The sequence below is a fragment of the Lichenostomus cassidix genome, chromosome 7, assembly GCF_008360975.1.
Source record: "Lichenostomus cassidix isolate B80296 chromosome 7, HeHo_3.0, whole genome shotgun sequence".
Lineage (NCBI taxonomy): Eukaryota > Metazoa > Chordata > Aves > Passeriformes > Meliphagidae > Lichenostomus > Lichenostomus cassidix.
The window spans coordinates 7,037,550-7,062,421 of record NC_139488.1 but is presented as its reverse complement, the minus strand read 5'-3'; the positions used below and the strand labels follow the sequence as shown (position 1 = coordinate 7,062,421).

The following is a 24,872-nucleotide window of genomic DNA, read 5'->3' as shown; positions in this document are numbered from 1 at the left end:
ATCAGATTAATATTATTATGTACATGTATTTCTCATTTTCCATAAACAGTAGCTTATTTTCACAATCAAATAAGCAGGTTTACTGCAAGAAAGAGCCAGTATTTTTTATGAATTGTTGGCACTATTCTTATATGTTGCATTAAGTACAGTCATGCCTGTGGTGATACTGCATTTGTGCTGGTAGGTCTCCCCAGAGTCTCACTACTTTCATCCTGTGTGATCATGTCCAAATTTGCAATGCCAAAGCATGGCAGTGTCTTGGCATGGCCCCAAATCTGGTGAGATTTCTTTAATACTAGAACTTTGCTCATTTTTCCTGCTTGGACTAATCAGGAAGTATTCTCTGAGGATACATAATCCATAATTGCCAATAAGAAATCTTAAGAAGCTGATTTTTTTTTTTTTTTAATTGACTACATTTTGTTTTCTGATCTTGTAGAATGTCTCTAATGATCCTGGGCTGTGGAGCAATGTGTGGCTGTGCAGTAATGATGTGGGGGGAGGCTCTGGGCCTTGCTGCATGGGAAAGGCTGAGTAGCATCTCTCAGTACTGAACTGTGGGAGAGCTTTCCTGGCCTGGGCTCTGTTCAGTTTATTGCCTTCTTCTGGCCTCAAGCTCAGACATTGCCAAAGCACTGTTTCTCCGTAAATGTTACTGTGGTAACTGTTGCTCCTTAAATTTTTTGCTAGCATCTGGGGCTGCTGAGTTGTACAGCTCCCTTGGCCATAAAAACTGTCATGATGTTTCAACTGTCAGCTTTGTCAAAGTGCTGGTGCTTCTGGGCTGCCCTGTGGAGCCTCAAGCCATTTATTTGAGCTGCCCCTGAAAGGCTGGTACCTTTGACTGCCTGTTTGTTTAGACTGAGGCAGGTTTCTTGGAGGAGGGAAGGTTAACATCTTATATTTCCTCTTGGTTAAGATCTCATATTTCCTCTTGGCATGGGCCTTGTTTTGGATGTTGCTGTGAGATCTGAATCCCTGCTGATAAAGAAGTTCACTGTACTTGCAAAAATGAGCCACTGGGTGGAGAACAGTAGAAAAAGTAAGAAAGAATATTTCATAGTAGTACACCGTAAACTGCATCCCTTAGGATTACCAGGACTCCCTTCAAGCAAATTATCTTTGAAAAATCAGTGAGAGGGATGTCAGAGTTGTGTTCTGCCTTAATTTGTTTGAAAAAAGAGTAAAATTAAAAAAGAAGCCAGTTTTATGAAACAACAGGAAGTTTTATTAAGATATTTTATTATGTGTCTCTGTAAGGAATAGACCGACAACCATATAAAAGCTTACAAAGATGGTTAACCTTCAACACTATAAATGTGTTAATGTGACAGAAGAAATTCACAATTTTGCGTCTTTATTGACTTTTACAGAGTGAAGGGAGAAAATTCTCAACTATGACATGCCAATGACAATCTTTGACAGGAGACATTTACAACTGCTTTAAATCCTTTACCTTTTTGGTTTTTTTAAGCAAGTCAATAACCCTGACTTGCAGAGTTAGGAGTGAAAAATACATTAGCACCATCATATTAGTCTTTTACACTTCCCTAATTTTAGTGGTCTTGACCAGCAATGACAGGAAAGTAGAGAAGCACCTTTGACAACAGAATACAATCCAACAATAAAATTATGGTGACTACTGACATTAAGGTGTTAAAGTCTTAAACTACACTGTACTTTTCACAGCTAATCAGTACAGAAATAGACAATTTTGTACCAAATGAATCCATGGAATTGACTGCTAGGTCCAATGCATTTTGATTGATTTGATTGATTTTTGGTTTGACTCAGACACATCCCAGTTTCTGTCCATGTTGAGGTAGTTGAAACAGGGAGGTCTTTCTAGCTTTATGGATTGCATGTTGGAAAGAAGGGTAAACTTTGGTACTGGGAGCAATCAGTGCTTTGTAAATTGGCTAACATTCAACTAATAGAACACAGTGTTGTTTTATTAAGTGTTGAAGTTTTATTATAGCACCACGGAGACATGTTTCGAAGATGGAATTTGGTAAAAAAAATAGAGCAAAAAAAAAGCATTTTTACTGTATTTTGTGTAATAGCGAAAAAAAAAAATAACCCTTGATATCAAATTGATTTTTCCCCCAGAAATTTTGATAATAAATAACTGGGATACAGATGGTCACCTGTACTAGCTGACAAGGCTAAAACAAAGGAGCACAGTTGGAGTGTGAATCTGTTTGCTGGGGTTTCAGAAAAAGCAGGATCTTTGGTTTATAAGAAGCAGACTGGGCCAATGTCCACGCCAAATTCCTGATCAGGACCACCGATATCTAATGGTGCAATATCAACCACTGGCAACCTCATTGTCTTGCGCGTCCTGTATTCGAAAACTGTTCTACCCCATTCACCAGTGTGTTTCTGTGAAAAGAAAAAAAGTTAGAGAAATGAATGCTAGTCTACATGAAAGGCATCCCACAGTTTATCAGATTTCCTATTTCCCTATTAATGAACCCTCTCAACCCCTTGCAAGCTGGTGCAGTCTCTGTAGGAATGAGCCCAGGAGAGAGAAATTGTGGACAGTGTTAGTGTTTTGCATTTGTTACTGGAAAGGCTGCAGGTGCTGTCAGACCAGCATGCTCAGTGATGTTACTGCTCCTCTCCAGTACTTTCTACTGTAGTGACAAGGCACAGGGAAACAATGCTGGACCTGCAAAATTTCTGTGTTTCCCATTCCCGTAACCACAGCCCATGACTTCAACCAGCAAGCCTTGGTTTGGTATGACTAGTTTTAGAGTTGACATGGGATGGATCAAAACTCGGTGACTGTGACTTCTCTGACCTTGACTCTAGGGCAAGGAGATACCTGTAAAGCACAGATTTAAATGGAAGGACACCTCACTTCCTACAGGTGCTACAGGAACGACACTTCTGCTGTACAGAATCTAAGTTTCCCTTTTTATGTGCACCTTTAGTATGCGTCTAGTCTACTAGAGGGAATTATTTATTGAACTATGGCACTAAATTCCGCTTTACTTACAGTACAGCCATCTTCCAGAACAGCATATGTGTATTTGCTGTTTCCTTCAGCCTTGATCTCACTTTCTGTAGAGCTCATGAGTTTCAGAGCTTTTTTAACATTCCCGCTGTCGAGGTCCATGTAGGCAATGCTGTTCTTGCAGTGGTAGGTGATGTTCTGGGAGGCACGGCTGGAGAGGATGCGCAGGAAGGCCAGCTGAACTTCTGAGACATCCTCTGGGAGCTCAGGATCGCCGTAGCTGAACTGCAGAGTACCAACATAGGCAAGAGTGTTATGTTTAATCGTGTCCAGGGACAGTCCACATCATGATTTGTTCACTCACTAAATGTTTCAGTTTAATTTCATGATTTTTATTCACTGTTATTTTTTTAGTGTGTTAAGATGTACAATTTGGGCTGTTAAGTGTGCTCATTTCTCACCTGGAAGCCTCCATTCATAGATTCCCCAAACCAAACATGTTTCTTTCCACTGTTTGCACTGGTCCACCAGTTTTTCCTTGGCACAGTCCTGGGGTTAGCATTGAGGCAGGTCTCGCCAGTTTCCATGTTGCAGTACACTTTAATAGCATCCATCTTGCAGCCTTGGTTGGGATCAATCCAGTACTCTCCTAAAGGTAAGCAAAAATGTTTAGGGGCTTAATATATTTGAAGAGGACTTTGACTGAATGATGGTAAAGCTTATTTCTATGCCAGATTTCTGAGCCAAATCAGGAAATATATTAATTTTGGCAGAAGAGATGCCATAGAAAATGAGATGATATAAAAAGATACTGAGTTCATGTGAATAGTATATGGGGACTGCCATTTAGCATAAATATAGAACTCATAATGGCTTTTTACCCTAGAATTGTTTAAACATATGTTCACTTATAAGGACATAAGAAGTAGAGTTGAAAACAAATGTGTATTCTGTGTAAATGCATAGTTAAATAAAGTTTAAAATTAGTTTTATATTTATAATCTTTTTCATGACATTTGTTTGGGAAAAAGTCAAATTTTTATTGAAGATATCTGCATTTAAATAGTTAAGTTAAAAAAACCCAAAACAATCCCCAAGACCTGCTACCATTGGAGAAAAGACAATTTAAACATACCACTCTTGAGCTCGGGATGGCAGAATTTCAGGTCTCGGCAGTTACGAGCAGGATTCTTCCTGGATCCATCAGGACTGATGATGTTTTCAATCTGGTTGTTAATTGACTTCATTGAGGACATGATGTCAGCCAGGTTGATATCGTTTTCTTTGGGCTCATCTCGATATTCATAGCCATAGCCAACAGGACCTTTCTCACCAGCACCCAGGGCAGCTGCACCACCACCACAGCATGGACCAGGAGGGCCAGAAGGACCAGGAAGACCAGGCTGACCTGGTGGACCCTAAAAAAAGAGCCAACAGGTTAAAACTAAAAGACTCTGTGGGCCCTCATCTTAAAAAAACGAGAATTTTTTATCATGAGTCAATGATCAGCCTAGACCAACACAAAACCCAGGGCATCAATAGTTACACTGAACTACAAATGAGCTGTACATTTTTGGATTTAGCCTTGGCTGCGAAATACCTCCTGCCACCAACCTTGTCCATCAAATTGAGAATTTCTGAGGGAGATGTTTAAAGAAGAGAGCACCCTATATTTCGTGAAAATTCCCCAAAGATCTGCTTGTGAGAGTTTGACCCATTTACTTACAGCAGGGCCGCTTTCACCTCTGGTACCACGGGGGCCAGGAGGACCAATGGGACCTGGGTAGCCACTGGTACCATCTTTTCCAGGGGGTCCAGCTGGTCCTGGGGGACCCTAGAACAACGAGAAACACAAATAATATGGTCAAAATAATTTATCCAATAATTCCTTTGTGAGGTATTTCAAACATTTCTCTATGATTTCTCAGGTATTTTTTCTTTCTTCAGCTGCTGTCTGTCAAGATGGTCAATTAAAATTTATAATTCTATGTATTATAGAAATTTATCTGTATTATAGATATCTATAGATATTTAAATGAAGATAGATATTATATTAAATTATATATTTATATATAAAATTTATATCTCTATCTATCTATCTGTATATTAACTAAACAGTCTGAATTTTCCTTGCGGTTAGGCTGAGTAAGGAGTTTTTCTTACCCTTGCACCTGAAGCTCCTGGACTTCCAATTGCACCTTGTGGACCCAGGGGACCCTGTGAAGAAAGAAGTTAGTCACACATCTCCTGGTAATATTTAGCAACTAGGTGGATGTGCCTTAAATAAAGACACTGAAAACCTCTTTAAGATTATACCAAACACATCCTTAAAACAAGGCTGTCAGATACGAGAGAATGGTGGCCAAATAGAAAAAAATATTGAATGTTCTCCATATGAAGACATATTGGAGATGTGTTATCCAAAATGCAAGAAAACCAAATGACACCAATGAGCTTTGGATGAACTCTCATGTTCATAAGAATATGTAGCTACAGCTAAAATGCTGCAGTCTCAATAATATTTCCAGTAATGTTATTTAAATAATTTGACAAACATTCATGATCTCAAATACATTTGCAAATTTGCTGTGTGTTTGTGCTGCAAAGAACTAAGCCATATGTTTAGAAATTATTGATCATCAAATGAGAATTTATCAATTTTTTTTCTCATGTTATACATTAGACTCAAGATTCTATTCTGTTGTTGAATAGGTTGGTATTGATGCCATCTTTGGTATATTAACTGGGTGAGCTTTGGTTTCTTGATTCTCACTTGTATCAGGTATTCATAGGGTTTTTTCAGCATAAATCCCTTTTTAAACTTTTACTTGACAGATATACCTATGGCCCACCCGTCTATTCTTGCCCTTCAATTCTCTTAGGTATCATGAACTGTTCAAATGGTAATGCAAATTTACAATTCAGTAGTTTACAATTTCATGCCCATTTTGTCCCAATATTACTTTCTATTAAAAATACATGACAGAAGAGAGTTTTTTTGACTCTGGGTAGCTTTAGTTGTCTGTCTAGGATAGACTTCCAATAGACATAGATACTTCAACCCCTACTTCTCTCTTTCCTAATTAAATCAGGACTAGCCTATATAAATGGATGCAAGAAGTGTTTATTGAAAGGGATTATAGTAAAGCCATCTTTACTTCCCAGCAGCTTTTTCTAGTTCTTTAATAGTACTTATTTCAGGCTGATTCAGGGAATCTGGATTTTGAAACATTTGACAATCAAATCACACAGATTCCCAGTAAATTAGCTAAGATTAATTAAGTACCTGGGGCCTGAACATAGAAACTAAGATCAGCTGTAATTCCCAATCCAGTGCAAAATACTCACAGGAGGACCAGGGAGACCAGGAGTTCCAGGAAAGCCTCTGTGACCCTTTATGCCATTGCTGCCTCGTTCGCCAGTTTCACCTTTATCACCACGAGGACCTTGAGGACCCTGTAAGAGTAGATTTGCAATAAAATGAAGATAGAGGAAGATGAGAGCAATGCACAAAGAAGGGGAAATAGTGAGTGGATGACATCACAAATACTTTAAATATGACTTACAGCAGGACCACGAGCACCAGCAGGACCAGTAGAGCCAGGAGGGCCAGGTGGACCCTGTGACATGATAAGAACAAGAAGGTATGGATCACTTGGAGCTGCCTAGCCCACCTCTTTATTTCCAGATAAGCACTATGTTCACAGCCAGCAGGTGTTGGGAAACAAGGGGAACCTACACCCACACTACAATTAGCAAGAATTATGGCCAGATCATTTTCATATCAATATCAGCCTTTCTCAGCTGCCCACAGGCACTGATCTGTACCACAGGCACTACAGCCCTCCTTCCCTCTGTGAGGTGCTCAGTGCTCAAGCTGTGCTGGTGTCAGCACTCTTGAGAAATAACTTGAAGGCTTCCAAAGTTACTCCCTTAGTTTAAATAAATAACACATTGATGTGCTGCATCAGCCCAGATGGGATGGAAATTAGGATAGGGCCTGGTGGGATGAGGTACTTTTTGGCATCCTATGGAGCACGGGAATTTTGAGCTTAATTTCTATACAGTTATCAGGAACATGAACTGAGATGTCTTTCCCCTGAATATTCTTATAAAAGAGGTCCTTGATGCCAAGAAACTCTGACAGTAACAAATATGACTCTTCAAAACTTCCTCTTTATTACTATTTGAAATGGACTTTGCATAGGAAAGGTATGTAAGTAAGCAAGTAACATATTTACTTTGTTCTTACCTGAAATCCTCTTTCACCAGCTTTTCCAGGTGCACCAACATTACCTGCAGGTCCAGGGTGGCCAGGGGGTCCTGGAGGGCCAGGAGAGCCATTTTCACCACGGTCACCCTGCAGATAGTAACAGTTGTCAGGATAATAAATGCCATGTTTCATAGAACTCAATATAAAGAGTGTATTCAGTGGAGCACAAGAGGTTCAAGGAACAAATTACACAGCACAGAACTACATATATTGCCATGTAGCTCATGTCACATTTATTTGGCAGTCCAAGGATATTGGTGATTTCTTACTTTGCCTCCTGGGGATCCATCACGTCCAGGCAAGCCATCAGAGCCAGGGTTACCCTGCAAGACAGAATGGCACAGTTTGGTCATAAACTGCAGGAGCAGTAGATGGCTTGTTTCCCAGTAAGCTTAAACAATGCCCATCAAAGAAAGAGTTTTCAAGAAGAAAGAGTTCCAGGAGGTGGAGTGGCTCCTAAAAGACCTGTAAGACCTGCATTATTCTGTATGCAGTGCAGGGTCCTGTTCCAAGTGAGACAGATGAAGTCCCCAGACAGTGAAGGGGATGGCAGGGACAGGAGGTCACAATGTGCTCAGGGCCCCCAGTGCATCAGGCTATTGGGGGAGGCTTTGTGAACCTTAAAGTGCATTTGCTCCCAGAGTGTCCCATTTGTAACTCACAAGCTAGCAGGGAAAATCCCATCCACTCACATCTCTGCCAGGCTCTCCAGGTAAGCCTCTTTGTCCAATAGGGCCTTGGGGACCAGGAGCACCGCGTTCTCCCGGGATACCATTGGTGCCTGGTTTGCCATCTTCACCCTGGACAACAAGAGAAAGAATTCCATTGCAGATAATGTACTTAGGAAATACCAGTGTGTTTTGCATTGTATGCAGTGATTTTGCAGGAGACCTTATGAAGTAATGGGCTGGTATGGCTTTGCTGGTTGTGAATATACAAAATAAGAGACAAAACCTTGGCCAAACTGGTTTCTTTTCGTTGCTGGTAATATTCATGCTAGGTCATTGAATGTTCCTCAACTAAGAAATGATAAATGTGTTTTTCTCTTCTTACATGCCCAAAACCAATGGCCAAAGCAGTTAACCAAGAAATTCTGGTCTATCACTGTATTAGTGAGAAAATACAAACCAAGCCTCACCCCACCTTTTCTGGAGGGAGGTGAAAGTATTTTCCTGTTTGGGTCATAATATTTAATCAAGAAATATATTGAGAATTAAGCATAGGTAAACAACTAGTGGTAGGTGAGACTGTGACTTAGGTCTTGTACCAAGGGGAGGTTACAGCTTCCTCCTCATGACCCTCCCAAAGTGTGTCAAGAGGATAAAATACTTCTAGATAAAATGATAGATAATATAACCTTAAAGACAACCTTGCATCCCACAGCAGCTGTATTTAATAATATATAATCAGACATTCTAAAGCCTGGTCCTATGGATGTAAACACAAATAACTGTAAGCATCACCCCACTCCAACACATTCATTACTTTTTTGTGTCTATGAGCTATTTTTAGCAGCTGAGTTAGGGTTGTGTTAAGGTGGAGGCTGCAGCTACAGGGAAGAGCTCTCACCTTAGCCCCTGCCATCCCAGGTGGGCCACTGGGGCCACGCAGGCCTGGCAAACCCGTGTTCCCCCGGCCGCCAACGATGCCTTGAGGGCCTGGCTCACCCGGTGCCCCCTGTTTGAGAGAAGGTCACATCAGTCAGTGGGAACATCTTGAACATTCCATAGGTGCCTGCTTCTTCTGGACAGACATAATCCCTGTGCACTAGTGGAACAGCCCCTGGCTGAAGGGCACTTACCCTTTCTCCTCGAGCACCTGGGGGTCCTTTTTCACCTGGAGCACCAGGCTCTCCTCTGATTCCAGCAGGTCCTGGACCGCCAGGAGAACCAGAACTACCAGGGGGGCCGGGAGGGCCATCCTTGCCTGCAGGTCCTGCGTTACCAGGGGGCCCTGGGCTACCCTAAAAAGGATTTTAAAACAGAGAGCGTGAGCTGCACACATGTGCTGGCAGTGGTCTCACAAAAGCCAGCCAGACTTGAGTCATTGCCTGAAGGCAGATTTAGGGTCCAGCCCCTGTGCACCCAAATCTGATCTGGTGTTGTAAGGGAATCCTTTCATGTAGCACTTTCACAACTGGCATTTTTTTATCCCTACTGTCTGGACATACAGTTTGCATAATGTAACACCTGCATGTTTTGGATGCCCAGTGCCTGTAATGCATCCACCACAGGATATACATTCCTTACCCATGGCTCTGCCACAGAAATTGGAAATACCAGCAGATTCTGCTTTCTTGAACCACTCCTGCCATATGCCTTTAATATGGTGTCTTGGACATGTGCAGAATGAAATGTCTTTCATTACGACCTTAGCTGAGCCAATAAATGGAAAGAATTACATTGACTTCAATGGGACCTTAATTAAAATCCCAATTTCTATTCCATAAAATAAGGAGGGTAAACTCATTTTTTAGATCTTTTTCCTGATGTAGAAGCATCATATTCAGAATGTTTTTGCATAATATATTAATAAATGTCTAAATGTATTCACAAAGTAAGAATAAAAGAAAAGGGCAATAAACCAACTTACATTGTTACCAGGGGGACCAGGTAGACCACGAGCACCAGGGAAACCAGCAGCACCCTAAAGGAGATCAATACCTTTAGTTGTCATTTTCTGAAGATTGGCAAAACAGGAACAAATTGATTTTTACACACCTGCTGAATTTAATTTATAGTCATGTTTTGTTTAAAACCTGAATTAAATGTTCTGCAGCTGAACAAAAAGTCACAAGTTTATTTATTTATTTGCAAGGGGAGGTCACATATTATCCTCAAACTTGAGCTAATGGGCTCTGAGAAACTTGGCAAAGATGGCAAGTAAATATAATAACTATTGAGATAAGCTATTTTAGAGCTTTGGGTCTAAAGTCAATGTAATCCAGATCACTAAATATCTCAACTTTAATTACTCCTTCTAGAACACTTTAATTTTTCTTGAACTGCCTATATTAAAGTCATTGAAGTTCTTATGTTTCATTTACATCACATTTGTTGTAATAAGTAGAGGCATTTAGCAGTGACTAAATTGAAGAGGTACTCACAGGGCCACCAGGCGATCCTCGGTCTCCCTTTATTCCTTGGGGACCAGGTGGACCCTACATGGAAGGAAGTAGATAAAAGATTTGATACAGATTAAAACTATAGGAAGTGTCAATAAGTTTCTGGCAGTTCACCTCCTTGCACTTGGGCTCAGTGCCCTGAGGTTCAAGGAAGGGCTGAGGAAAGCACTCTGTAGCAACAAGGGGCAGTGAACACTTACTGGGGCACCAGGGCCACCCTGTGGGCCAGCTGCTCCAGGGGGTCCAGCCTCTCCTCTTAGACCAGGGGGGCCTCTTTCTCCTTTCCCACCAGGTTCTCCATTTTGGCCCTGTGGAAAAATTGTATTGTTATTGTACCACTCAAAAAAGCAGATGATACACTTTGATGAGAAACTCTGTCCAGGTACTCTTCTGAAGGGAATCTAAATCTTAAGCTGAATGTGAATGCAGTTGAATTCTGTTGGCCTACCAGTGCAGGAGGGGAAGGACAAAGGCATGTTGCCCTACATGTGACTAAGTACAGAAAGATAGATACTTACTGGGGCTCCAGGGAAGCCAGCAGGTCCAGGAAGACCTTGTTCTCCTCGTTCACCCTGTAGAAAACCATGTCAGCAATGGAAGATGTTAGGAAGATAAGCTTCACTTTAAAAGTTAGAGAATAATCCTATTGATGCTGCTGAAGTTTCTTTGTCTTATCAGCCTTTGCAGGAAAAAAAAACAACCCATGCATCTGATCCAAAACATCAGCTGCTCCTGAGTGCTAAAAACAATTGTTCAGGAATTATCTGATAATTATCTAAAATGTGTATCTAACTCAGCTACACCTGTGTAAACCCTGAGTACAATCCATGGTGTTCCCTATATCCAACTAAGATCCCAGTGTGCTGTTTCATCAATCTAAAAACATGAATACAAGAAAAAGAGTTTTTTAAAGTTTACTTAACTCTAAATCAAGATGGACACAACTATTGCTCACACTCTTTCCCTGCCCCCTAACCACAGCCCTCTGACCCCTTTACACTATTAAAAGCACTCATTTTCTGAAGTCTTTAGTGCCTATAAATCCCAAGAGTCAACAGGACCTGAATGTGCTTGCTTTATTTACAACCCAAGCCCAGTGTTCCAGACAGGGTTGGTGCAGCACTGATGTCTATCGGCAAGGGGAACCACAGTGAAGTTACACATGGAGAAAAGTTGTCACTTACAGGACCTCCACGGGAGCCCATGGGACCAGGGGCACCTGCTGGGCCAGTCTCTCCCTGCAAGGAACAAGGATGGTCACTAGGTGTTTGTCTTCCTGCCAGCAGACAGCCACCCCTGTGACTCTGTACAGTACAACCACCACTATGGAGGAGCCTTTACCTTATCTCCAGGTGGGCCAGCAGGACCAGGAGGACCGATGGGACCTACATTGCCCTGAACAATTGGAAAAGTAGAAAATTACATATTTTGTCTCAAAATATGACAGTGTTAAATCCTCTATTTTGATCAATAGCATTTATGTTTCAGTGTAAACAGATTGCCAAAGATATTTAAATGAAGCAACTCTACAATGCCAGCAAGTTGTTGGACACATTTTAGAGTGACATCCCGAAATCACACCCTTTTCCAGTGTGAGAGATCTCCAACTGAGTGATTCTTTCTTTTTCCCCCACCATACAAACCTAATCCAAAACCACCTGAAGTTAATAAGTCTCTTTCAATGGTATACAATAAAATTTACCTGCTGCCCTAATTTTCAGAGACATAATTGATCCACATTTCTTCAGCATATATTCAACAACTCCTGACTAGCTCCCTGACTTCTTTCTTTCTCAAAAATTTAATGTGTACCTTTATAGTCTAAAATAAATTTTTACATTTCCTCCAACTCAATCAACCTGCATTTATATATTTGTCATCCCACATTACTTTGATATATATAGTGCCTGCAGGTAGTGATTTGATGGATGGATATATTTCAAGTGTCTATTTTATGTGTATTTGCTACACATATGTATAAATATATCATATGTAGTAACCTGTAGGAGTATCCTGTATGTGAATATTTATTATCTGTGTCTTCTTGTGATTCATTATAACATCAGTCAGGTAGATTTTTCTCTACTTTCATGTGATTGCTTTCCCTCTAAAACATTGTCTCAATCAACTGCAGTCTTTCTGCAGAAAGATTCCATTTGCTTACCCAAGGAGTGGGTCACAAAAACTAGTATTAAGTCTAGTTTAGTTTATAAACCCAGTTTTGCACTGCTGGAATGAAACACAATGAGATTACAACTTTACCTGTCCTAGACAGTATTTATTGGCTGTAAGGTTAGTCATGTCCTAAGTTCAGGGTGTGTGATGCTAATGGATAAACTGTTGGATGTTTCAGGACTACTCACCCTCTCTCCTCTCGCACCAGGAAGGCCATCAGCACCTTTGCCACCAGGTTCTCCCTAGGAAGAGTAAGACATGAAAAACATGAGCAAAAAGGAAGCATAAAATGAACCTAAATGTGGGGAGGAATCTCACACTGAGGGTGTCTCAATAGCCAGGTCTCCTTATCAAAACTGAGGATGACACTCTGCCCAATATTCACCATCAGATAATCTATACTTTCATGGAAAAATCCCAAATTGATTCAAAATGAAGTCTAGGCCAAATTGTCTGCCCATGATATGAATTATTTTCATGGTTCATTAGATTAATTAGAACTGTTTTGATGTACCTATCCCCCGAGAGATCTAGTGCTCCAAAAAATCCAGCATGTATTAAACTGAGGGAAAAATCCCATATTTTCCAAACTCTAGGACCCACATCCCATTGCTAACTCAACAATACTTCTACACACTCTGCACCTCTGAAATCTGGCCAAAGTGAAGACATGGACAAAGCAAGTGCTTTGTGGGGAGTCAACATTAAATTAACATAAAATCAGAAATTTGTATGTGTTACCCTCTCCCCCTTTGGTCCAGGACTTCCAGAAGCTCCTCTTTCTCCTGGCATTCCCTGTAAGCCAGGCAGTCCTGTGCCTCCAGGGGGACCAGGTGGGCCAGGAGGACCCTAAGGAGTAACAAAAAATAATTAGATAAAACAAAATTAACCCAAATGGTAGGCAGAATAGCAGAAAAGGAAGAAAGTCTGTGGGTACCTTGGCACCTTCTGTGCCAGCAGGACCTGGTCCACCTCTTGTTCCAGGAGGTCCTGGAGGACCTTGTGCACCACGTTCTCCTGGGATACCATTTTCTCCCTGTGATAAAAAATTTGTTATTCTTTGTTTTCAGGTTCATTTGTCTTTACAAAAAAGCTGCTTTATTATTTACCTTAGGGCCTGGGAATCCGGGTCCTCCAACATCACCTTTTGGTCCCTGGTTATGAGAAAACAGATGTAAGTTATCCATGAACTCTACTTAGTAAATCTGCTTTGTGCTTGGCATCCTGTTTCTATCCCCTATTATTACCAAAATCAGATTTTGCTGCTCTGAAGAGAGCTGTCTGAATTTGGAAATGTAATATAGGAAGAACTTCTCATTAATTTTTTGTTACTTAAAAAAAGGAATTACTACTTACTGGTTCTCCAGGCTTTCCATTCTCTCCAGCTGGTCCTGGTCCACCAGGCAATCCCTATGTAAAGGAACAGTATTATCCATGTTACACAGATTAATTATGCATTTTCCATTTTGAAATTGTTTGGTTTTGACACAAAGATGTGTAGGCAACTCATTCCAATCCTTCAGAAAGAAGGAAATGCCAATTTGTTAGCTGAGGGGTTTAGATGAGACAATCTCAGCTAACCACTTGGTTTGCAATGGTCTATGAAGCAGTAACTTTTGTGAAGTGGTTATTCTGTTATATTCTAGTATACTCAAAATATGATGACATGACCTCCAATGTAAATGTTCAGATGTTTTTATTTTCTTTTTTGTTTGGTTTTTTTTTTTTAATTTTAGTGTGTGTGTTAGTGTATTAAAAAGAATCAGAAAACAATAAACACACAGCACCTGGAGGCCAGGTGGGCCTGCTGGTCCTGGTTCTCCTCTCTCACCAGAAGCACCCTAGAATCACACAAATGAGGAAAAAGGTCTATGAGCTTGCCTGAGAACATTTTGACATATAAACACCTCCACACCACCTCTAATCTACACCTCCCTTATCATGGTCTGATGATAACATTGCACAATCCTACTGTATCTTGGAGTTCTGGTATTTGCACTTTTCCCTCCAGCTGTTAGATGTGATTCAGCAGACATATTTTAACTTGAGAGTAGACTGAAATGCCATAAATGTTAAAGGGAGCAACAATAAGCTTCAGCTTGAAAAGAAGGTAGAGCTCCCAGAGCTCTAATTTGACTTTTCATTTCAATCTTTACTAAGCATGTATGACTAGAGGTTCTCCCACCAAAGTTTTAAGTTTTAATTCATTAAAATAATGGCAAAGAAGAGCTCCTTCATTTGTCTTCATAAAAGGAGATTTATTTCTATAATTAAAAATATTTTCCTTCCCCTAAATTCCCAGTGTCTATCTGTAGATTCCAGACCCCCTGACCATTGCCTTGGATGCACCACACTTACAGTAGGTCCTGGAGGACCTGGGAGGCCAACATCACCATTCTTCCCAGCAGGACCCTGTTTAAAGACAAAATGAGCCTATGGTTAGGGGTTGATACCATTTTTATAAGACTCATCAAGTTATTACTAATATTATGTCTTTATTAAATAACTAAACAAAGTGTTAATGAAACTTACAGGTGTTCCAGGTGGTCCACCAGGGCCTCTTTCTCCATTCTTACCCGGTGCACCCTTAAATAAAAGAAAGATCACATTTGAAATATTTGTTTCTTGTTAGTGAACACTACTCTAAAGCTGCAGCACGAGACAGCCCCACTAGGGAGCAATTTAGTTTTACACTTGACTCATCAAGCCTCAGCAAAGAAGTGGAGGAATCCCACTCACCTCATTGCCCTTCGGACCAGGGAAACCCATCACACCTGGTTGGCCACGTGGGCCTGGAGGGCCAGGTGGGCCAGAGCGTCCAGATTCACCCTGATTGCCCTGGGAGAAGCAAAAAAGGAGAGGAAAACATGGCAACTGAGGTGTGAAATAAAGGAATACTCATGACTCAAACAGAGCGACGGTGAGACGCGGTTGTCCAAAACTCATTGTGTGTTTTGTATTGCAACTCATGTCCTTCTACCCTGTATTTCACATGGTATGAAATGACAGGATTTGCAGGCTGTTAGGACAATGATACAGCATAAAAAGAGCTTTGGTAGTTAACGCAAAGAAAGAGGAGACAGTTAATCTGACTGTGATAACAACCTGTCATGTGGATACTGTGGGATAAGGGTAGGGTTGGATCAGTAGGAGGACTGAGATAAAATATTTGCACAATGTACATACGGGAGGACCAGGTTTCCCATCGCTTCCAGGGCTTCCTGGAATTCCAGGCAATCCCTGCAATTGAAGGAAAAAAAAGAATGTTAAAAAAGTTTAAAAAGTAAATTATTAACTTACAATTCATGCTTGGTTTCATCCTCTTTAATAAAGATTAAAAGTCTTCCCATTTCTCCCCTCCCATGAAAGGGGAGAACTGGAGAAAGCTAACAAATTCTGCCATTATGGGTTTATTGCTTTTTCTGTGAGCTGTATATAAACAAGACACCAGACATTCATCAACTAGCACAAAAATTTTGTTCTTTCATTATGTGGGAAGGAAACTAATTTTAGATGTAAGAAACAAGCGATGAAACAATTCTGACTACATACCTCTACCTGAAAGCGACACAATTTATAACTCTTTTTCATTGACTTGTTTACATTTCCAAATACTATTTTTGTTTTAAATAATTAATTTTCATTGCCAATAAAAATTTGTTTCACTCCCAGAAGCCTGCAGCTGTTCTTTTGCATATCAATATATTTGATGTCAGTTGTTGCTAATTCTTAGTAGAACTCCCAAAATTTTGTTCCATTGTTGTTCCATGTGCACTTTGACATTGTTACATTCTGTTGGTGCTACATAATAGGTCATCTCTGAAATCTTCCTGATATGTACCATGAAAACCTGACCAACAGTTTGTTTTAATTGAAAATAAGCAAAAAATATGATACTTAAATACATTGAAAGATTTAAATTAATGTATCATTTAATTATTTAAACATTTAAGTCTATTTACATAATAATTGAAATATAAATATATTTCAATGCCACCCCAAATATCTCATGTTAGAATTTGCTAATATGTAAAGAGGTAATGCAGAAAATCATCCAATGCTAATCCATGTTAAAGGCATTTCTCATGGCAGGGCCTGGCATGCTCTGGAAGTGTCCCCAAAGCCTCCTCACTGGGTTGTGACAGTGTCCTGGGAACGTCCCTTGTCTGTGCACAGTGACCTGTCCCACTGGGAATGGATGCTGCAACTACTGAAAGGAACTCATGGAAAAGATTTCTAGCTGACTCCTCTGTCTCATCAGCCGAGGGGATGATATCATCTCTCATAGAGTTTGTCTGGATTTCTTGGAGATGTCCTGCTTACTCTCATTCCAGGAAGGCCTGGGCCTCCGTCCTGTCCGCGCTCTCCTGCAGGGCCGCTGGGGCCAGGGGGACCTGGGCTGCCACGCTCACCAGCAGGACCCTGGAAGAGATGTGCAAATCCACAGTGAACAAATCAGCACCATGTTGAATCTGGAACTGTCCATCCAAATTCACATGCATTCTCCAAAGGTTTGGAGTGTTTTTTCAGAGGAAGTTTCATACCTTTTCACCTGGAAGTCCATTGCTACCGGGTAAGCCACGGAAACCAGGGGAGCCCTGCCAAAGGAAAGAGCAAACTATGGATCAGAGGCAAGATGGTGCACCTAATGGCAACTGGGTTTTCTTCTAAACTATTTGCCATTAGACATATCACTATGAAAATTAATGGGGGAAAAAAAAAAAGTGACATGTCACTGTAGTAAGAAGGACTACAGACTATTTTCTCTTGGGTTATAATGCTCCTGCTGAAAATATAGCCTGTCCTCCATTATTTTTAGCTGCCCTTGCATCATTATGAGTTTTCTAATGCAATATAAAAAATAAAACATCACATTATGTATTAAACAATTATTTTCCTCCACTTCAATACTGTGAAGAGCTCTATTGTATTATTTTAATATTTGTATTTGCTACTATCTTAATTGCTTTCAAGAAATTTGAATTAAAAATTTAATTTTGCAGCCCCATTTATGTGTTTAGTGTGTTTAATTAGTTCATTGTGCCTCTTTGGTTTCCTCATAGCTGCAGCAAATATTGCAATCAATTAAGTTAGTCCTTATAAATACCTCAGCACAATTTCCTTTGGTTCTGATGGGAACAGAAATCTAAAATTTGTAATGATGCTGCTATTTATTTTGTTGAATAAAACAATTCATGGATTCCTCTGTGAGAATTATTAAATTTTTGGAAAACTATTTAATATACTTGACAAAAACAATCGTTTGCAGTTAAAATATTATACTGTGGAGCATATCCTGACAATATTGCTCTTATTGACATTTAAGGTGTATTAACAATAGAAATGTTGACATAAAGACATATCTTGAATGCAGAAGAATTTACATTAATTTCACTTTCCAGAGTGGAAATTTTTTTGATTGTTTAGTTTTGTTAAATGAGAAGTAATTTTGAAATTTGTATTATTTATTCCCCCTTGTTGTTCTCAGAGTTTACGATTGCTTCTCAGCAAAAACCTTTTGATGAATTTCCAGATTTATAAGATCACTGTTTCTTCTTCACTGTATCAAAACCTGAAAGAAATTAATTTATTTCCAACTGAGATAGATCCAAGAGCTGCAATTCAGAGGAGAAACTAGATAAGAATTCTCCCCAGTTTTGTAACCCTGTATCACATCTGGAATTTGCTGAGAAGAGATATGGAGCCAAATTTCTCCTTGAAGTGTTTTGAACAGCAGAATTTGCTGTCTCTGTCTTAGCTCAAAGGGTTGTGTACCACAGCTCACCCTTTCTCCAGGGGTACCAGGTACTCCATTCTGCCCGGGTTCACCATTTGCACCTCTCTTCCCTTCCTCACCAGGAGGCCCAGGAGCACCTGGGGTGCCGTTTTCACCCTGGCAACAACAGAAACCAAGCCCATCAATGAATTAGAAGTCTCAAAAAAAAAAAAAAACCAACAAAAAACCCCCCCAAAAAAACCCGAAACAGGTTTTGTATGGGAAATGAGTCAGGGTTCAGACTTCTTTAAAAGAAGTCTCTGGACACATTTGGAAATCACTTACACGCTCGCCTTTTGGGCCTGGATCGCCTTTTGCACCATCCTTACCAGGGTCTCCCTAAAAAGGAGAAAATCCCATTAAAATTATGGGTTGCAACTGGGTATCATTCTGGAGCTACTAGATGTACTGAAATACTAGGAAGTAGACATGACATTACAAATTATTGACTCCTTTTTATTCTTTCACATTCTGCAAAGGAATCAGCATGCACTGGCTGAACCTGGAAGTGGAAGTCATGGGACTCCTTAAAAATCCAGTAAAGGAAAGAGGTGATACAAGCTTAAACACCACTGAGTAAAATTTTATATCTGTTTCTGAGCTACTTCAGATGTCGTTGAGTCTTTTGCCTGAAATCCCTAAATACTTTCTCTGCCAATAGCTACATGTAGTGTAAGGCTGTAAGAAGAACACATTTATGTATAATTTTTATATATAGCAATACCTATATGTGTGAAAGAAATATGTTATATATTTATAAAAATAATTGCCTCTTTTCATTATAAAATAATTTATTGGACTGTTTCAAGGGAACAGGAGATCAATGGGGTTTTTTTAATGATACTAGTGTTACTTCCACCATATTTGTTTGTACAACCAGTGGGAATACCATTAGTAACTCACCGGACTGCCTTTTGCTCCAGGGTTTCCACTTGCACCTGCAGGACCAGGAGGACCACGGCCTCCTGGCAGACCAGGAGCACCAGGAATACCAGCGGGTCCCTGCAGAGAGAGAGCAGCAGACAGGGATGAAGAGAGCATGGCACTGATGGGTTCAACCCAGTCCAAACCGTGATTCTCATCAACACAGTGCAGCAATGGCACTGGTATGAAAAGTACTCACCATTTCACCCTTGTTTCCAGGGCTTCCAGCTCTTCCAGGGGGGCCCTGGAAAAATAAATATGTGAGTAACCAGTGCTGCTAACCCAGACCCAGACCAAAGGACACCTAGGGCTCTGTGAAGAGCGGGTGACACAGCCCCTCTCAGGTGCCACAGATTATTGATGTACCTGAGGCCCGGGTGGCCCAGCATTGCCCTGAGGACCAGGTTCTCCTCTCTCTCCAGGACTACCACTAACACCAGCAGGACCAGGAGGACCAGCTTCACCCTATGGAAAAAAAAAACAGAAAAAGGAAAAAATTAAGGCATTTTAGTCATGTCCAGGCAATCAGTATCAAATTAATGGTTTCTTCCTCTGCTGTGGCATGTTGGTGTGATCTGGGCAGAAGGCTGCCAGCATCATCAGCTGGGTGCAAGAGCCAGCTGAGCAGTGCCTGGAGCTGAGCCATAAGGGACATGGGCACTCCAGGCAGCACATGGTGCACAGCGCCTGAAGCTGTGGGACATTCACTCCAGCTCCTCCCAAAACACAACCCAGAGCATGCAAGAGACACCCCGAAGTGGTGTTTTGTTGTGGGCATTCATGAAGATGGAGAGGACTGGGTTTGTCTCATGCTGCATATGGCAGCTCATCAGTTCTAGGCTTGCAAACAGTGTAATAGCAGCCAGAAAAAGGAGGGCTCATAAAATGATGATGTACAGGGACATAAGGTGTGTAACTGGAGAAAGGACCAAATCCCATGTAGTTATGCATCTTTAGCTGAATACCTTAAAACCTGGAGAACCTGGGAATCCTGCAGTTCCAGGGGGACCTGGGGGACCCTTAAAAGCGAAAGAAATACTATTAATGCAAAAGGTAAAAGCCATATGGAATTAATATTAGGTTAAAAAAGAGAGTCTGATTATGGGATTTTTCTCTGAGTAAGGAAACAGCTGGCAAAATAGCAAATATAAATCATGCTGTAAAAGATGAAATTTGGCTAGTCCTAAAATATCACACCTACGTCTTAGTTAGCCTGGGTTTTACATGTTCAGCTGAATTTCTGTATTTTAAATTTAAAAACATAAAATCTATCATTAAGGAGATTAAGTGGTAAAAAAAATTCAAAATCTGTTCTAATTATAAAAAAGGAAGGAAAAAAGAAAGCCAGTCCAGCTGTTACACACACATGTGGACATGCTCAGGTTTTTGCACATATGGGAAAGAAAAATGTTTGCCCACTCCAGACAGCTAAATAATTTATTTGATAAGATCATTTAAAATTTGATCTTCATGGAGTACAGCAGTTCTATCCAACTGTATGTTCTCTGAGAATAATCTGGGTTTGGATTTTTGCTTTTCCTGATTTATGATGTGAGAGCTCTCTTATTGCACAGTGTCCTTTAAATATCAACCAACAGTGCTATGAATTAAATAAAATGCTCATTCTTGAATAAGTGCACCCCAGTTTCAGAACTGCTGGCACTGCAGAACATCAGCTAGAAGCCATTAGACTAAAGCCACACAAATACTGAAAGTCAGAGTTGTCTTACAGGTGCGCCTGCAGCTCCTGGAGATCCGTCTTTGCCATTGGCACCCTAGGGAAAGGAGAGAGGTGTTGGGTACAGAGCACCACCCCAGCCACAGAACCCACATCCTTTCACGTCCCAGACTCAGAGACCACATTCTTGTGTCTGTCTGTACACTACCACTTAGCTGACTAAGACCCAAGGTTTCCTCAACTGAGAAATTCTAAAGTAATAATTAGCTAAACATTTTGTGAAGGAATATCCAACACTTTAGTGACTTGCACTGAGACATGAAGATGTAAAAATACATTCTTATCCTATTTCTTAAGGAAATGACAGCCGCAAAACATTGTCTGTGTGAATAAATAAGATTGCAATAGATGTATATTTCTGATTCACAAAGAAGACTAAACTTCACTCCAAAAACCTAATGAACACTGATGATTTTAAGCCTATTGCCTATCTTGTAGCCATGTTAGATCAGATCCTCTTCTCAGCTTATGCACTGTCTGTACAAACAGGCTGCTGGCTGTTAAACTGCTTTGTTGATTGTGTTGAATGCTATGAACTAAGAATTCCTTCAGAGCAAGGGAGTATCCCCTAATCTCAGTCAAAGAGGAATTTTATCTTTTCCCTGCAAGTTACTCCTGAGATTGCATATTTTCCTCTCTCTGCTGTCTCCTGCCACTCTTTGCTTCCACTCCTCCTCCCTGCTCCTCTTGGCTGGACCTCAGTTTATGCTGAAACACTGAACTCTTCCTCAATGTGTAATCTATTCACTTTAAAAAGCAAAACAGGAAATAAAATGGTGAACGTGTTGTGGATTAGAAGTGCTACATCTTTAATTTGGGACTGAGAAGTTTTCATGGGAGATTTTTACAGATGCTATATAGTTTTTCAGTCCTTTGCATTACAACTGCTTTAAGGAGGTAGGGCATTCGTAACATATTGAATCCAAATATGTGCTGCCCATGGAAAAGAGCAATGTCTGCAATTACTTACAGGGCCACCGGGATTCCCAGGTCTTCCTCTTTCTCCAGCTGGGCCTCTTGGTCCCTAGAAAACATATGAAAACAAATCTGTTAAATGGCTTCTGAAACAAGATGGCTGAGCAAAGAGACATTGTTCTTATTTCCATAACTCACTAATGTTCACTGCGTGTGGTGGCTTAATTAAAGTTAAAAGAAGGAGGAACAACTCAGTTAACACTTAAACACTGCAGGATGCACATATTTACCGGTTGGCCTGGTGCTCCATTTACTCCAGGAAGACCAGTTTCACCCTGTTGTGGAAAGAAAACAAAATGAACTTGGGTGAGAATGTTTTTTGGTTTATTCAAGGGAAAGAGACACAGAAAAAAGAGAGCCCAATTTGTTGTCCCTTTCATTTGTTGTGGTGCCAAGTGTCCTCAGCATGAACTGAGGTCTGAGAAGTCTAAACAAGTGTCAAATTAAAAAATTAACAGGAAATAAAAATCAGATAGACTCAGTTTTTAAAATACTATGCAATAAAGTCAGATGACCCAGACATGTCCTTTCATTATCTCATGTTTACTATGGCTGGAAAATTGTGACATGATGCAGTTCAGAAAGTCCAACTCCCTTGGAATGATTTCTATTCTTTTCATGGAGCTATTAAATGGGTTTCTTTAATGCTTACTGTATTTTTATAGTTGTTTAAGATGCAAAGCACAGCTATACAACAAATAATGGAGGTCATTACTCTACCTACTACAAAGATGACACTAGATTTTTACCTTTGGACCAGGAGCACCACTTTCACCCCTGGCACCATCTTTTCCATCAAAACCCTGTGGGAAAAGAAAAACATACCTATGAAAAGTATTCCTCCTGCATTCTGGAAAACTTGATTCCCCTTGGCAAAATATTAAGCCCCAAAAGAGGCATATTTTCAATAATGAGTGCTGCCAGCTGTTGTAACCCTTTCTGGAATTAGGGTTGGAGCTCTGCAATTGAGGTAACCAGATAAAATTAAAGTCTTTATTATGGAAGGTCAGATTACATTGTCCAGAAATTAACTTTAATTGTAGGATTCAGTCTTGGAAATGATGACTGAAAGAGGACAACTGTGCAACACCACAATTCAAGCAGAGTAACAGACTCGGCTGTACTCAATATAGTCAATACTTACTCGTTGACCTTTCATCCCAGGCATCCCAGGCATCCCAGGGTGTCCCTTGTGACCCTAAACACATAAATAGGGAAAGGTTAATAAATCCTGTACTTATAGAAGGGCACAAGCCAATGTTCACTGTGTGTCATGTTCACTTGATTAACTTGAAATGGCAAAACAAAACCTTTGATTAGAAGACCATTTTTACTGGGGCTTTTCCATACCGGTATTCCAGGGATTCCACGATCTCCATTTCTGCCTGGTCTTCCTGGTTCTCCCTATTGAAAGAAAACAATATTTTTTTTAGTGTTTTGCTATTGCTTCACTTACTGGCAAAGCACCTGCTGTGGTAGATCAAGGTGAGTTGGAGTAAGCAGGTGAAACTTCCACCAAAGACAGTGGGGAAATCCTATCAGGGTGACAGTTCACTCTGTGACTGCCTTCTGGAAAACAACTGCCAGAACTCATAAACTCAGATTTTAACAAGATTTTAGTTATCTTCCAACTTATTTCAAGACAACCTTTAGCAAGACATGACCCCAGAAAATTTATTTTCCATAGTAAAGCACTCAAAATGGAAAAAAGCTGTAGATATTTATCTTGCCTGATTCTTAACCTGCCCAGAACTCCCAGCTGTGACACAGACAATGGTATTAATGGCTTTAAGTCCCATAGTATGATTTAAAGGGAGCAGAAAACTACCACCACTGTCTGATTTTTTCTATAACTGTTAATTTATTTTTAATCAGATCAAAATACGACATTTCATGCTTATGTTAGTTTTAGTTTGGGGTTTTTTTTTTGTGTCAAATTGCCTGCTAAATTTCAAATTTTTTTGAATTGACAATTATACCTAATGTCTTGCAATTCAGTGATTTTTTTTGTTCCAATTTATTAATAACTGGATAAATAATAGTGAACTTACATCTTTTCCTGGTGGACCAACTGGGCCTATCATTCCAACAGGGCCTGGAGGTCCCTGCAGAAAAATAATTAATATTTACTACAATAATAAAAACAAATATTAATTCCCTTTCAAATTAAAATTGCATTAGACATAGTAAATACTAGTAACTATTATATAAATATTAAATAATTTGACATCCATTATAGTAAACAGGATGAACTGTAAAACTTCCATCTACTCCAGATTCATGCCACATGGTGACAGATTCATGCTTTTCAGATCATGCCTTTAACACTCACAGTGATGCTGACTGGGTACTTACAGGAGGGCCAGGTTGTCCTGGTTCTCCAGGGGAGCCTTGGTATCCAGCAGTGCCCTAGAATGCAGTAAACACCCAGTTAAGTTGTGAGCAATTACATGCATCATTTCATGGTGCAGTTATATTTTATAATCTCATTATTGTAAGGAAAACTGTAGTCAGATTGGTCAACAAATGACCAAAGGTGAAATTAGCAGAACCAAGCTGAACATGCCTCCATGAAAACAGAATTAAAACTACTCCTCTAAAAGGAGTTGGATGTCAAAAAACTCAGACCCATGGTGTGTTCACTGAATATGTATCTCCCACTTTCCTTTACCTCCTGATAAATTTTTGTACAGATGAACATTTGGCAATGTTAACAGGATGGCAGACATGCCTTAATGTTAGCTTACACCCCATGGAGCTGCAGAGATCTCAGGGGTACACAAGGGCTTAAGCAAGCACACTATACTGCCCTCAGCCCTTGAGTCTTGCTTGAAGGTACAGCCCAAGGTGACATTTATGCACAAAATCCTCCAGCATAGTACCCAGATTTATTGGTTGAAAAGGTACTTAATATTTATGACAGAGAAA

General features: G+C 40.2%; 1 protein-coding gene across 1 annotated transcript in view; it reads right to left on the bottom strand.

Annotated features, from left to right (window-relative positions):
* Window positions 1-1,205: 1,205 nt before the first annotated feature.
* The window catches only part of COL3A1 (collagen type III alpha 1 chain), a 49,044-nt gene continuing 25,377 nt past the window's right edge, over window positions 1,206-24,872 (bottom strand). Inside the window, exons 7-51 of the mRNA XM_085065980.1 lie at window positions 24,300-24,353; window positions 23,996-24,049; window positions 23,295-23,348; window positions 23,089-23,142; window positions 22,694-22,747; window positions 22,175-22,219; window positions 21,940-21,993; window positions 20,962-21,006; window positions 20,197-20,250; window positions 19,598-19,696; window positions 19,431-19,475; window positions 19,211-19,309; window positions 18,593-18,646; window positions 18,317-18,424; window positions 17,076-17,129; window positions 16,855-16,953; window positions 15,718-15,771; window positions 15,271-15,369; window positions 15,064-15,117; window positions 14,890-14,943; window positions 14,319-14,372; window positions 13,888-13,941; window positions 13,641-13,685; window positions 13,469-13,567; window positions 13,273-13,380; window positions 12,720-12,773; window positions 11,698-11,751; window positions 11,541-11,594; window positions 10,875-10,928; window positions 10,557-10,664; window positions 10,339-10,392; window positions 9,825-9,878; window positions 9,034-9,195; window positions 8,802-8,909; window positions 7,925-8,032; window positions 7,502-7,555; window positions 7,212-7,319; window positions 6,526-6,579; window positions 6,308-6,415; window positions 5,123-5,176; window positions 4,686-4,793; window positions 4,095-4,377; window positions 3,421-3,608; window positions 3,002-3,244; window positions 1,206-2,382 (exon numbers count right to left, since the gene is read on the bottom strand). Of these exons, the coding sequence (XP_084922106.1) occupies window positions 2,236-2,382; window positions 3,002-3,244; window positions 3,421-3,608; window positions 4,095-4,377; window positions 4,686-4,793; window positions 5,123-5,176; window positions 6,308-6,415; window positions 6,526-6,579; window positions 7,212-7,319; window positions 7,502-7,555; window positions 7,925-8,032; window positions 8,802-8,909; window positions 9,034-9,195; window positions 9,825-9,878; window positions 10,339-10,392; window positions 10,557-10,664; window positions 10,875-10,928; window positions 11,541-11,594; window positions 11,698-11,751; window positions 12,720-12,773; window positions 13,273-13,380; window positions 13,469-13,567; window positions 13,641-13,685; window positions 13,888-13,941; window positions 14,319-14,372; window positions 14,890-14,943; window positions 15,064-15,117; window positions 15,271-15,369; window positions 15,718-15,771; window positions 16,855-16,953; window positions 17,076-17,129; window positions 18,317-18,424; window positions 18,593-18,646; window positions 19,211-19,309; window positions 19,431-19,475; window positions 19,598-19,696; window positions 20,197-20,250; window positions 20,962-21,006; window positions 21,940-21,993; window positions 22,175-22,219; window positions 22,694-22,747; window positions 23,089-23,142; window positions 23,295-23,348; window positions 23,996-24,049; window positions 24,300-24,353 (3,804 nt within the window). The 3' untranslated portion in view covers window positions 1,206-2,235. The remainder of the gene's footprint in view (window positions 2,383-3,001; window positions 3,245-3,420; window positions 3,609-4,094; window positions 4,378-4,685; window positions 4,794-5,122; window positions 5,177-6,307; window positions 6,416-6,525; window positions 6,580-7,211; window positions 7,320-7,501; window positions 7,556-7,924; window positions 8,033-8,801; window positions 8,910-9,033; window positions 9,196-9,824; window positions 9,879-10,338; window positions 10,393-10,556; window positions 10,665-10,874; window positions 10,929-11,540; window positions 11,595-11,697; window positions 11,752-12,719; window positions 12,774-13,272; window positions 13,381-13,468; window positions 13,568-13,640; window positions 13,686-13,887; window positions 13,942-14,318; window positions 14,373-14,889; window positions 14,944-15,063; window positions 15,118-15,270; window positions 15,370-15,717; window positions 15,772-16,854; window positions 16,954-17,075; window positions 17,130-18,316; window positions 18,425-18,592; window positions 18,647-19,210; window positions 19,310-19,430; window positions 19,476-19,597; window positions 19,697-20,196; window positions 20,251-20,961; window positions 21,007-21,939; window positions 21,994-22,174; window positions 22,220-22,693; window positions 22,748-23,088; window positions 23,143-23,294; window positions 23,349-23,995; window positions 24,050-24,299; window positions 24,354-24,872) is intronic.